This window comes from Tenrec ecaudatus, chromosome 15 (assembly GCF_050624435.1).
Source record: "Tenrec ecaudatus isolate mTenEca1 chromosome 15, mTenEca1.hap1, whole genome shotgun sequence".
NCBI lineage: Eukaryota > Metazoa > Chordata > Mammalia > Afrosoricida > Tenrecidae > Tenrec > Tenrec ecaudatus.
The window spans coordinates 8,262,488-8,276,825 of NC_134544.1; the positions used below are offsets into that span (position 1 = coordinate 8,262,488).

The window sequence follows — 14,338 nt, forward strand, 5'->3', positions numbered from 1 at the left end:
TAGAGCTGCCCCGTCGGGTGGCCTAGGTTGTCATCTTTCTGGAATAGCCCTCAGGAGAGCTGAGTGAGCTCTGTGGAGCCACGGGGTGGGTTTGAACTGCCCACCTTCTGATTAGCAGCTGAAAGCTTCCTTGTTGATACCATGAGAGTTCCCCACGAGCTAATTAAGGGTAGAGCTTTTCGCAGGGGCTGCTTAGGGGTTAAACCCAGCAGTGTGTCCACAGGGAATTATTCCTTTTCTCACCCTTTGGGCCTGATCAAGCGGGAGCAGAGGACCCAAGTCACAATGACCTACCCTCTGGGCAGGGCGGGACAGGGTTATCTGGGGGGCCTCTATTTGTTCTCCAAACACAAAGGGGCAGGTAGGATTTCGGAGCTGTGGACTCGGGCTTGCAGCGTGCATCTTGCCTTTCGCAATGAATGCCAGAAATGCCCACCGTGGAATAGCTCACTTCCCGGCCTTTGAGAGTGGACAGAGAACCAGAACTTACCTCAGGGGAAGCCTTGGCAGAGATCAGACTAGTTTGCACATCATGCTGCTTCTTTGATCCAGAACACGTACCACTTATTAATGAGTCCAAACCTACTAAACTGTAGATTCATGAAACCATCTCTCTCCTCGCCACCTCTTTTCCTCCGACCGACAGCCTGCTGAGTTCAATTCATACTGATCTCAGCGTCACAGCTGGATTGTGAAAATGAAAAAATATATAGGATGGCAGCATTCGACGGCTCCGTGTGCGTTCCTCCCTGCGGCTCACTTGATGGCCTGGCACCCTCCGGCCCGAGGATTTGAGTCTGACTCAGAGAGATCAATGGCCGGAGCTGGCAGGCGAGCTGGTTCTTTGTGGGGAAGCAGCAATACAGAGCTGAGCGGTGAGGTACAACATCACCGTACTTTCACATGCAGGCATGTAGTAGCAAGGCTGCGGTGGGTGGCTCACCCACAAGAGCTCCAATTCTTTCTGGCAGTTTGTGTCCCATCTCCACGAACATGGGTGACCCAAGAAAAGAGTATCAGAAGTCTCCTTACCTGCTTAAACAAATCCCAAGGAGCCTGGTGGTGTGAAGGGTTATGCATTGGACTGGTAACCCCAAGGTCAGCTATTTGAAGCCACCAACTGCTCCTTAGGATGCAGTTGAGTCTGCCTGCTCCTGCCTCAGGCCCACAGGGGGGTAGTTCTTCTCTGATCTGCAGGGTTTCGAGGGGTCAGGATCCACTCGATGGGAGGGTGTGAAAGGGGGTCACAGGATCAAGAACAACTATTCTCTAGATCCAGCCACATCTGAGCCCTCCTAGCCTGACTGAGATCTGAGGAGGCCTGTGAGCCACAAACTTCAGTTTGAAACTCTCAGCTGCTCCAAAGCCTTTTGTTCTGCTGAGTCGCCTTGGGCTAGGAGATTGGGTGGCAGCTCACCAGCATGTGTATGTAATGAACCAATAACATGAGGGGCATCCAAATGGTAAACAGTATTGCTCTAAGAGCGAATCCCAAAGTAACACCGCAGAAGAATAAGAGGTCATGTACACTGACATAGCATTTTGCATGTGACTTAGGCATTGACTGATGCAACTCCCGTAGTATGTTTTCTGTTACACAAAATCAAAAAATCCTCCTCTCCGTCCCCCACAAGGTGATAGGGAGGTCTTGACGTAAACTGCTACTGTTCATCTTGCTCCCACAGAGCAGGGGGTGGGTTTGAACCGCCAAGCTTTGTGTTACCAGCTTCACCATGGCACTACTCAACAACCACAAGCAAGGCCACCAAGTCAAGGCTGACTCACAACATGAAACACTGATGCCTTCAGGAAGAGTTCCAACTGCATTGCTTGGCAGAATAGATGTTTCATCATTCATCCATGGGCCAAATGCCTTTAGTTGAGGTGGGATGTCTTGGTCAGTCAATACTGCTTTAAAAATACTCGTGCAATTTCTGTTAGTGTGAATGCTTTGGTCAGAAGGTTTAGTGTGATTAATTTGAGCCACCAAGGCAGGACGGGCGAAAGAAAACACTCCTCACAGGCCATTCACTCCTCAGACATTTGTTGAACGTCTATTATGTGCAAGCCCGTGGTGTTCCACCCATGTGCACCGATGCCACCGCCACCGCCGCCCTGCTTGCTTGCTGAGCCCCTTCCTCCAGCTTGGCCTGCTGCTGCTCAACTGCCTGCAGTGGAATAGCTTACTTGAAGGGGAATAATGGCTTCATGAGAAGGGGCAGAGGGAGACAGCTGAGTTGTGGCTGCTGCTGTCTAGATACCTGGATCATCTGGAGAGAAGACCCATGCTGGCTACCCGATCATTTATTGTAGGAAAATAGAGGGCAGAAGTAGTTCTGGATCCCTTGGGGTTGGTGTTAGTGTGATAACTTAAAGGTTAATGGTTCAAACCCACCAGTTGCTCTGTTAAAGACAGATGGTTGCTATCTGCCGTCAGAATGATGGATAGGCTCAGAAACCCATGAGGCAGCTCAATTCTGATGTATAGGACTGCTGTGGGTAACAATTGACTTGATTTTAGTATTTCTAAAAATATTGTTATAGGGCATTTTTTGCTCTTCATAAATGCTATCTATGCTAAAGCTCTGGCTCAATCTGAAAATGCCATGGGCAAGTTTATGTAGCTATTCATGACTCCAAAAGTTCTCATGGCCATCAAGTCGATTTCAGTGTATAGTGACCTCATAGGATTCAGTGGTGGAACTGTTCTTGGGATTTCAGAGGCCATAAATCTTTACAAGAGCAGAGAAGCCTCATCTTTTCCCTTCTTGTAGCCTCATGGGTTTGAACCACTAACCTTGCCATTAGCAGACCAACAAGTAATTTACTAAGCCACCAGGTTTCATCTTTTAATGAGAGAGCCTGAGTTCTGCATCTTGACCAGAGACAGGTGCTACTGTTAGGTGTTACTCAATCTTTCCTCACAGTGACCCCACAGAGCAGAGTGTAATTGCCCCACAGTGGTTCCAAGGCTATATATACTCTTCAGGGATAAAAGGTGGTGGTGCAGTGATTAAGCACTTGCTAACCAGAGGTCATAAGTTTGAGCCCACCAGCCACTCTCTGGACAATGGGGAAGTCTCCTTTCTTAAAGAAACCTTCTGTGGCAGCTCAGCTCTGTCTGGCAGGCTCTCTGAGTCTGAGTTGGAACTCACTTGATGATGGAAGCCTCCTGCCACATCTCTCCCCATTGGGATGGCTGATGGGTTCAAGCTACCAGTCTTTGGGCTAGCAGCGGATGCTTAGCCGTGGTACCACCAGGTTCCTCCTCAAGCCGATACTCCATCCTTGAAGGGATGACACGCCAAGACAGGTCTTTCATGTGTGGAACAGAGACTGGCACCAGCCACTTTCAATCTCGGATGCTCCTTAAAACATCCCTGGCTGGCAAAATGATTCCTAGATGAATGGCCGGCCATGCATCACCATAGACAGCTTTGAGAATGTCCCTGTGGACCCTGCCAGGACTCCCGCAGGTGCCCCTGATGGCTGAAACATGGAACTGGAAGACGTGTGCCTGGCTGCTGGATGCTGCTGGGGAGGTGCTTTGTGGGGGTGTTGAGGTACTTGCCTTGCAAACTGTAGAGCTCCCCGACGCTGTTCTGGCGCGTGATGTGATGCCAGTATGCGCTGCGAGGAAGGGAGATGGACTTGGATAACGTCATGGGCTCCGTCACGCTGGTCTGAAGCTGCAAGGGACAAGAAAAGTCACCTTAAGGGCCACTTAGAACAGCACCCTGCCACATCCCCTGTGGCACATGGAAGGAAAGATGTGGGCGACAAGGCATTTGTCAGACACACTTGTGTGAGCCCGAATCTGCTCAACTTTGTTTTTAAGAAGTGCAATCATGACTAACATCGGTAAGAAATGAACACATGGGTAAACAATGTATTATGCCATTATCTAATACGGGGGTCAGGAAGATGTTATACTTGATTATTCCCTTGTATATTGATCAATATACAGAGTAGTAATCAGTCAAAGTCCACCTGGTGACTTTGAGCTGATTCCAACTCCTTGTGACTTGACAGGGAAGAGTTGGACACAGGTCTGTATGGAAGCAGGCTGCCTCATCTGTCCTCTGAGGAGCAGCTGGTGGGGTTGAACCACTGGCGTTTGAGGTAACAGCTCAGTGCTTTAACTGCCATGCCCCCAGAGCTTTTTCTAGTCTAGTGTACAACTTTGTGTCCTTTCTGTGGATTAGAATTTGCTCAAGGTCTTCGGTAGGGGCACAGACCCTTGACCACTGCATTTCACAAGTTTGGGTTCTTGACACTGGGGCTGCTGTTCCCTGTCGATGGCTCCCAGCTGTGCATCGAATGCAAAGGGCAGGTGATGGTGGGCCCCGGGTGGCCAGTAGATCGTGACTGGGGCCCCTCTAATCTGCTTACTGTCAAGGATGAGAAAGGTGGTCTTTCTTGAGGGCAAAGTGGGGCATGTTTTCCAGCAGCCACTTTATAAAATTGGGAATTCTCTAAAACGGAGTCCCTGAGCTGCAGGTTGACTGCACATGGTCCCCCACCCCCGGGACTATGGAACTCACGACACCTGCTGTGCAGTAGCAGTGAGGAAGCCCGGCCTGGTCTCAGACCCAGGTCCTTCTGTCTCCCAGCAGTATCTGCGACTGGCAGGTGAGGGAGATCTGGGTGGTACCCTCCTCCTGCTTCGGTGAATCTTGAGTTTCTCCTGTACCACCTACCTCAAATGGCAATTCCCTGACTAACTTCCTTTTCCTGATGTACTGGGCATGGCCCTGCTTTCCTAAGCTGGGACTTTGTAATAAACACAAAAGGCTACTTCAGTATTGAGCACATTCACCCTTCAAAACATAACCTGTTCCTGCTCATTAAATACCTGTTGGTAGGTGCTGCAGAGTCATAGATTTGTAGAGCCTACAAAACCAACAAATCCCAGTTCCACAGGGTATTTGAGAAACTTAACACCCCCCCCCCCACACACACACGCACTTAAGACAGGGCTTCATCTGGGACATGAACTTTTGTGCAAGCAGGATTATGGCCATTGCTTCCCAAAGCATGAAGTGTCTGATCATTTGGCATTTATCACTCTAAGTCCCCTCGTGTCTCCAGTTTGTATATTTGCATTTTTCTTTGTATATGTTCTTTCTGTATTTTCTTTTAGAGATAATTGGGGTTTGGTTTATTTTTTTTTAAAAAATTGAAATCATTCAAATGATTTCCTCTTTAAAGTTGGTTTCTTGCCCTTTTCTGCTGTCTGCAATGATCGATGAAAGCATTTGCTTCTGATGACCGACCACATGGTCGACTCCCCACTGCTTTGATAAACTCAGCACTGCCGTCAAGTCAATTCTGAATCATAGGGATCCTACCGGGTTTCTGAGACAGGAACTCTACAGCAGTCGACTGCTTCCTCCTTTTCCCGGAGAGCCGCAGGTGGTTTAGAACCGCTGCCCCTGTGGTTAGCAGCCCAATGGAGGACCATTACTCCCAGGGCTCCGGGGTTAGGTAAGTAGGGCAAAAAGATCACACTATGCTAGAATTCTATAGTTCTAGTCATCTTCTTTGATGGTTTCGTATCTGTTTTATAGAGATATATTACTATTTGTGCACATTAATGATTTTCTTTGTTATGCGTATTATAGAGAATCTGGCCTGAACAGTTCACATTCTGAAATGTATTTTTCACTGTGAGTCACTTTACATGTGTATAGGCAGGTCAGATGATGCAAGGTGGATATCCTTCATTGATCCATCCACTCAAAGAACTTCAAAAGTTGTGGGAACTTGAATTAAAAGTTACTAGAACTCGTCCCACAAACGTTTGGAAGCCCCTGTGCATGTTAATGCTTCTGCATTTTCTTCCCTAGTTCTTGGAATTTCTGGTCTACTTGGCAGAATCTTGAGGAAAGTGTTCATTTCTGATAGTTTAATGGCCATGTTTCTGTCCATCCCGCTCGTATTGAAAATGCTGATTCATGAAAATGGATGCTTACTTCACACAGAAAGCTCGCTGACAGGACTATGAGCCTGGAATGTTCTCTCTCCTTTCACTACACCTGGGTCAAGTTATGTGTCAAAGCTCTGCCCACCTGCCCCAAGACCTGGTCTCATTTCCCTTCTTCATCCCCCACTCCTGCAAAAGAAAGAGGTAAAAATTCTCCCATTTTTCTTTGCAAGTTTGAGCTGCCTTAAAAAAAATCATTTAATTAGAGGCTCATACAACTCATCACAATCTATACATACATCAATTGTGTAAAGCACATTTGCACATTCATTGCCCTCATCATTCTCAAAACATTTGCTCTCCACATAAGCCCCTGGCATTAGCTCCTCATTTTCCCCCTACCCCTCCCCCCTCTCTCATGAGCCCTTGATAATTTATAAATTATTATTTTGTCATATCTTGCTCTGTCTGATGTCTCCCTTCATCCACTTTTCTGTTTTCCATCCCCCAGGGAGGAGGTCACATGTAGATCCTTGTAATCCACTCCCCCTTTCCAACCAACCCTCCCTCTACCCTCCCAGTATCGCCACTCACCACTGGTCCTGAAGGGATCATCCGCCCTGGATTCCCTGTGTTTCCGGTTCTTTTCTCTATCAGTGTACATCCTCTGGTCTAGCCAGACTTGCAAGGTAGAATTGGGATCATGATAGTGGGGGGGGGGGGGCAGGGCGGGGTATGTGTGCTGAGCTGCCTTTTCAAAAAGCACTGTTGTTCATCAGTAATATCTTTTAATTATTTTTTAAATTAACCTGAATTCCTACTTGGGATTCCTGGACAGCTTCAACATGTTGTATGCTTTTAAGTTGATCTCAGACACAAAAGATACCTATGATATACTTTGATGAGCCCTAGTGGAATTGTGGGCCGTGTGTTGGGCTTCTAGCTGCGAGGTCAGTAGTTCAGAACCAGCAGCCACTCTGCAGGAGAAAGATGCCTCTGAAACCCACAGGGCCAATTCTCTCCTGTCCTATAGGTCACTATAGGCAATGAGTTGATAACGTAAGCCCTATTGCCCATACTAAATTTACTAAAATTCATGTGTCTTCATACCTGACCTCTGACTCAGAGAAAATGCCTTTAGTGACTTCCTCATAACATTTCGGAAGGAAGGGACTGAAACCGTGAGAGGAAGGCGAGGCCTTGTGTTATTCCTGGATTGTCCCAGGGCCACGTAACTGGTGGCAGTGTTTAGAATCCTGATTCCCTTCTTTCGTGCTTGCTTTTTGACCAGGACATTCTGTGTACTATCTTAGGAATGAACACGGCTCACACCAAAACCAATCCCACGGGTTCTAGGTTCTGACTCACAGGGAGCATACTGGGCAGAGTAGACCTGCCCCTAAAGGTTTGTTAGGCAGCATATGAAAGCAGACTGCCATTGTCTTTTGCCCAGGTGGGGGTGTGATGGATTAGGTTTGTGGACCTTTTGTTTGGCATGGACTCCTGTATTCCTAGTACCACCAGAAGTCCCATTTACTTCTTTATTTTAGAATTAGACATTCCAATGTGATATGGGGCATTTACATTACATCTGGGTTGGTGGGCTATTTGAATGACCCAGGAAGTGTGGTCACTAGGTCTTTCCCCAAATGACCTTGAAGGCTGTTCTGTCACCTTCCTTTTGTTCTGGGCTATTGGGTCAAGTCTGACTACATTCACAGGCTGCCAGAGTGTGAAGGAAGCCATGCTAGCCAGACGGCCAGGCCAAGTGAGTTGAACTTTGAATTTAGACAGCCTAGCCAGCCCCATATTTTCAGTCTTGACCATTCTTTGTGATAAACACCAATGCTCATTTGCTGTTCCCCTGTATAAAATTAATTTATGCATAATCGAGTCAATGTAGCTTTACTTTTTCACTCTAGCTCCCCAGAGATTGCCGAGAATTTTTTTAAATGCTGTTTGCCTGCAAGTCTACACCTAAGTCTATACATCGTCACACACAGTGACTTTCTGAGTCACTGTCACTCCTGTGCCTCGAGGGCTGGCACACTGGTTTCAGAGGCTGCACCATTTGACAGGCACCGACACTGACAGCAGATGTGATGGCAGGTGGAGGACGGAGGTGGGTTTGCAGACAAGAAAAGTGAAGGGCAGAGAGACGACAGAATTCCCTCTGGGTGACACAGCCAGGGGCTTCAGAGTGCCTGAGGTTCTTTCTCTTCACCATAACTCACTGAGAGGACATGGAGTCGGGCACCCCTCTTCTTTGGGGATAAGAGTATGCCCTCCGTTGGGAAACTGCTCTGGTACAGGCCAGGAATGTGGAGGGCTCCCTTCTTTTCCCAGTACTAGACTGCCATTATGCTGGGCAGGGCAGACTCGCAGGGTCATTAGGTTTGGCCACCAGCACACCAAGACCAGCACACCAAACCTGCTGCTACTGGGTCTTTTCTGAATTATGGGGACCCTATAGGTTTGTGCCAAATTGCTCCCCAAGATGGTCAAATTTTATGGGTGCAATTGGCCTCCTTTTTTCCCTGCAAGAGAGCTGGTTGATTCTGATCACTGGCCTTGGGGTTAGCAATCTATGTGCAATCCCCAGGCTGCCAGAGTCCACCAGAGGCAGATCGAAACTATCAACTCGATGGGGACACTCATGGGGCTTCAGGAAGATCCCTCAACATTAAAAAAAAAAATTCAATTCTTTTGACTTGGACCAGGGGCAGTGGTGGTTTGGTGATGGGGTCTCCAGTTCCACGAGTTTGATTCCAGGCCAGTGCTCCTCGTGTGAGCAGCAGCAGTCTGAGTGTGGTTATGAATCTGCCGTGGGATGTGCTTTCTGTATGGGGCTCAGTGGCTGCCACGGCAGATGATCCGTAAGGAGCACTTCATTGCGATGGCTACTGCTCACGGGGGTGGGGCAAGGCACGCAGGTCAGCACTGCACATGCACTTGTCAAGGCACGGGGATATGCCCAAAGAGGGCAAGAAAGACAGGGACACAGTTTGGATCTTAGCCTCCAAGTTAGACGGACACACTGTGGTCTGCAGAAGACTAGGGAGCAATTTCTGTGGTAGGGTGTGTTTTCTTTTGTGACCAGGAGAAATTAGGAAGGGGTGGTTGAAGCTTTGTCTCCCCTGTTCCCTGGCAAGACGACCTTGGGGGGGGGGATAGGGGTGCAGTGGGCGAAGGGCATGGTACATAAGAGGCACCTGAGCAACATAGCCCATGTGGTGATTGGAAACGTAGGTGAGTGGTACAAAGGTGTAGCCCTGGCTTGAAAGGCTGAATTTAAGTGCTACCTATTGAAGATCTTTCCTTGTATTCTTAAGGATGCCCTGAAGCCCAAAAGTCTGCATGGGAACAGAGGCTGCCAGCTGGCTGGCCAGTTGAGTGGGGGACCATGTGGGTTCATGCCTCCAGTCCCTGGGTTACCAGCAGTTGATGCTCACAGACTTGGGTTAATTTTCAGTTGGGAAACAGCACCCTGAATTTTATTCACGTTAAACAAAAAGGTGTTTAGAGAGAGACCTTGCTGAGTCGTGGGACAGGTACGCAAGGACGCTGTGGCTTAGAGTGGTTTAATGGAAGTTGTAGACGCCATCTAGAAATGGGCTTTGTAGACCACTCTTTTCTTGAAATGTGGCTGTTATCTGCCCACCAACCATGCACTCCCTAAACTACCTGTAGGAATTCTCCAGGGTTGTCAGCATGTACATAACACAACAGCATCCTCTTCTGTAGTTGGTAATACTTGCAAGAGTCTATATGTACCTAAATTTCATATGTATCTGTTACTGTATATCATCTGTTGTCGCTGTTAGCTGCCATCCCAGTCACTCTGGGCCCACATAGCTACCTCTGGTCCCCCCATCTGGGTGAAGGCACGGAGAGAGGACTGCTTCCTGTGTCCCTCTCCATGGGTTCCCTGCCTAAGCCTTCCGGTATTCGCCAGAAGGTTGGTAGTTGGTGCCCTCTGGCTAGCATATAGGACACATGTGGCAGTCTGCATCTCTAAAGATTAGAGCCTTGGACACCCCATCCGGAAGTTTTATTCTGATGATATACAGGGTCACTTAGCCTGAGCATTGGCTTTCCCTATGGGTTTGGTTTGGTTTTAGGTAACTGTATTAGCAGGTCACGGGTTCCTACACAGATGTCCTACACAGATGTCTGTGTAGGGGTCCCTAGTTTGGGAACGACTGTCAAGACACACAGTAGAGGTGCTGAGGAGCTCTGGTGGTGCAGTGGTTGAGTGCTTGGATGTTAAAAAAAACAAAAAGGTCAATTGCTTGAACCCACCAAGAGCCCCCTTGGGGAGGGAGACAGGCAGTTTACCGCTTACATCAGCGGTTCTCAACCTGTGGGTCGCGACCCCTTGGGGGGGTAGGGGTCGAATGACCCTTTCGCAGGGGTCGCCTGATTCATAACAGTAGCAAAATTAAGGTTACAAAGTGGCAATGAAAATTTTATGGTTGGGGCTGTCACCACAACACGAGGAACTGTATTAAAGGGTCGCGACATTAGGAAGGTTGAGAACCCCTGGCTTGCATGAAGATGTCAGCCTAGGAATCCCTGGGGCAGTTCCACTTGGTCCACTAGGGTCCTTCTTGTCAGAATCTACTTGAAGGCAATGGTTGGGCTCGGTGCCTGAGCAGTAGTTATTTGAGCAGAGGGGAAGAAGGTGGAAGTCCTCAGCATGGGCTAGGCATGGTGCTGACACAAACACCCCCCCCCCCCTTAACATGCAGCCTCACCAGAGGGCTCTTACCCGGGCCTTCTGCTCCATTTCTAGCATCAGTCGTTCATGTTGCTCAGCTATGGCCAGCGTGGCAGAATGCACCTTCTGATAGATCATCTCTCCTTCCCTCGTCTGAAAGGTGAACAGTCCTTCCCCGGTGTCACACATTCTGTGAGGACAGATGAGGAGAGACATGGGCCTTCACGTTTAACAAGGCTCCAGCTAAGACCGTGCCCAGTGGTCCAGGAGAATCAAACCGAGACACAATTATCCACACACATCTTGATATTGTGGTAAGGAAGTATTCCCAGCAGCATAATTAAATAGGCAAATGTGACTTCAGGTATGCATTACCCTCCCTTAACAATATTTAAAGAATCAAAGGGACCCAACCACCACTGAGCGCAGGAAACATTTCCTTGGCCGATTTCATGTCTGTGATAGAATGTCATTCCTCGCCTTGATTCTGGAAGCACTTGAAATGTTAAAGGTCTTCAGAACATTCTCCAATTTTCTACTTGTCACTATAGGAACCCAGGAGAACACAGTTTATTTTTGAGCTGATGGATTTGCTTACAGGCGGGGGATTTTTCTTCATACCGAGCGAGCCTTGGGCAGAGCACATCCAAGGGAGCAGTGGGGCGCACGGGAAGACTCCTCAAGAGGACAGTATTGCTTTGAGCTCTGGTGCTGCCACCTTAGGAGCAAGCTGTTCCCAGAGGCCCCGCCCCTTTCCTCTCGAGCCCCTCCTTCACCAATCTCCAAAGCAGGAATCAAAATGGGGTCCATCACACAAGAGTCTTATGGAAACGAATCAAGTCCTTGAAACACAAAACATTTACTCACTCTAAATTTACTGCTGTGGGTAAATCTGTGGGTTTCTGAGACTAAATACTCAAAGGAGTAAAAAACAAACATACATCTTTCAGCCTTGCAGCAGCTGGTGGTTTTGAACTAACAGCTTTGTGGTTATAGCAATCCAACACATAACCTACGACACCACCAACCCCACTGTCAGGCAGTTGATTGTGTCTTACAGCAACCCTATGGGGCATAGTGTAAATGTTCTCTAGGGTTTCTGATGCTGTAACTCTTTAGAGCTTCAGCATTCTCTACCAGAGCAGCTAGTAGATGAGAACTACTGACCTTGCCGTTAGCAGGCCAACATGTAATCCACATGTCCTGAGAACTTCGAATAGTGCTCAAAACATGCTCTTACTTTTGTTGTCAAAAATCAAATGTGGGCTAATCCCCACCATTGAAAAATATTAGAAGAATAGTATTTTCATTGGCTGGCTTACTATGGGGCTGATATTTTGTATCATTTATTTTTTTTAAATGTCATTTTTTATTGGGGGCTCTTACAGCTCTTATAACATTCCATACATCACTTTTATCAAGTATATGGTGCCATCATTTCCAAAACATTCTCTACTTGAGTCCTTGGTATATGCCTCTCCTTTTTCCCCCCTCCCACCCTCGTGAATCCTTGATCAATTATATCTATATTGTTATTTCATATCTTACACTGTCCATTACTTTGTCATTAGGAATGCATATCACAACATTGACAATTCCTATGTCATATTAAGGGGACATCAGAATACTTACTATCAGTTATGTAGCTGTCAATTTAAAAGCATTGTTGCATGTCATCGGGTTGGTTTTAACTCATGGTGACCATGTGTATGTTTTCGAAAACATGAGAAGTGTCTGAAAAGTTGTGAGGTGACAGGATTGTAGGTAAATTTTCCTAAGGCTGACTAATTTCTAAAGTGTAGATGAATTCTTATCAGTGCTTTACAAATGGGGTCCTTCGGAAAGATCCACCCACAGGATGGATGTTAACTCAATTTGCTGTGTTGCTGTTTCTCATGTTCTCACATCAAAAGTCTTGCACAGGGTGCCTGTGAGGCCAAACTTTCTTCAAGCACCAGGGAGATTCTGGAATCTTCACTGTGATTCCCTGAGGAGTTTCTGGGAGTGAAGAAGTATCTTGGGAGGTGTCAGCCATTACAGAGGCTGCAGCTGAGCTCCCTCTGGGCCCCATCAAGCCAGCCCTTAGCTTCTGCAAAAGAGATCTTAATAAAATCCACACTGCGTGAAATGGGAAAGCCTGGGTGGGAAATGAAGAGTTTTCACAAAGTGAAACAAATGAGCTCGCTGTGTTGATGCAGGGAGATAGAGACACCCAAGCCCGGTGGGGAGTGTGCCTTGTCCCTTGTCCGGAACACTCTGCTGATGAGCCATTAGAGGGCAGATGAGGAAGGCAGGAATCATCACTCTGGCCTCGGTCCTTGCACTGCCAAGGTCTGAGTCCCTTAGTGGCTGCTGGCACTTGGCCCTGTTCACCGGGGGCTTTGAAAGCTCAGCGAAAGATGACATGAGAACAACTGTAAACGACATCCTCTCACCCTCTGGTGAAGAAACACTGGAATATTGGCAGCAAAGGAAAAGTCATTTGGGCTGGAGAATGCTCTCCCTTCCTTGGGCAGCCACGCACGGACGCCCTACTGAGCTTCAGCATGGACACTGACAGGTACATGATTGACTCCCCAGATCTGGATTAAACTCATGTTCTTGGGGGACTAGCAGTTCAGCTCTGGGGCTGCACTGAGAATCATGAAGACCCTGCCGGACTAGCACATATATTTCTGTTAGGAAACTTTCAGCTGCTAACTGCAAGGTAGGAAGAAAGCTGTGGTCGCCTGCTTCCGTAGAGTCTACAGTCTCGGCAACTTGAGGGGGCTCAGTGGTGCGCGACCCTCCAGGGTGAGTCACTATGAGTGGAAATTGATGGGCAGGGACATGTTTTTATGTATGAGGAGGGGCAGGCTACCTAGTTGCTGACAGAAGAATCCCTGGGAGTCTTAGATTTAGCAATGCCCAAACTCAAGTCCCACCCAGACCACCCACCTGCATCCTCCTTTTAATGAGGACACCAGGTGATTCACGCAGGGGAATTACCATTTGAGGTCACTCCAAAGGTACACGGGTAGTCACAGGACTGAGAGGGAATGGGGCTGGGAGATGACATGGGGCCTCAATGTGAATCCTTATTCGGGCTGCTTATTCTAGCCTGTGATGTATGGAACTGAAGACTGGAGGGGAAGTGCTGTGGCGCCAAGAGCAATGACCCAACGAAGCCCTTATCTGGAGCAGAACTGAAACAGGTACCTGTAACACGGGACTCGGAATCTGGCTGCAACTCACATGCACTTCCTGAAGGTGCTTTTGCTTTGTGAGGAAGGACGCAGGTTTACCCTGGCCCCAGACAGCCATTCTGTTGACATGGGCAGAAAAGTGGACCTTTGACCCCTGCTCTACTGACCAACACACAGTGACAATGGGAAGGGCCAAAATGGTGTCAGGCCTGTCTGAAAAGGACAGCTCCCATCGTCTCCACGAAGAGAGCGTGACAAGGGAAGGTGGGGACACCAGCCCCTCAGTCGACATCTGTGTCTCACCATTGATTCCCCCAACTAGTGGGAAAGGTGATTAAGAAGTTTCTCCTGTGTTCACATGGAGTACAAGGAGGAAGAGGTGAGCTCATAGGGTTGTCAGAAAGGACAGGCCCACTTGCTGTGTGGCTCAAGGGTCAACTGCACACACAATTAGTATTTCTTAGACACAATGGCTAAGGGCTCTTTCAGCTCCAAGGAACAGTCTTT

General features: G+C 48.0%; 1 protein-coding gene across 2 annotated transcripts in view; it reads right to left on the bottom strand.

Moving 5' to 3' along the window:
- DOK6 (docking protein 6) overlaps nucleotides 1-14,338 on the bottom strand; it is a 377,410-nt gene that overhangs the window by 66,869 nt on the left and 296,203 nt on the right. Inside the window, exons 6-7 of one of the 2 annotated variants that reach the window (XM_075532718.1) lie at nucleotides 10,698-10,836; nucleotides 3,572-3,689 (exon numbers count right to left, since the gene is read on the bottom strand). In XM_075532718.1, coding sequence (XP_075388833.1) covers nucleotides 3,572-3,689; nucleotides 10,698-10,836 — 257 coding nt within the window. Of the gene's footprint in view, nucleotides 1-355; nucleotides 3,690-10,697; nucleotides 10,837-14,338 lie in introns of those variants that run through there. The other variant, XM_075532717.1, reaches the window with a different exon arrangement.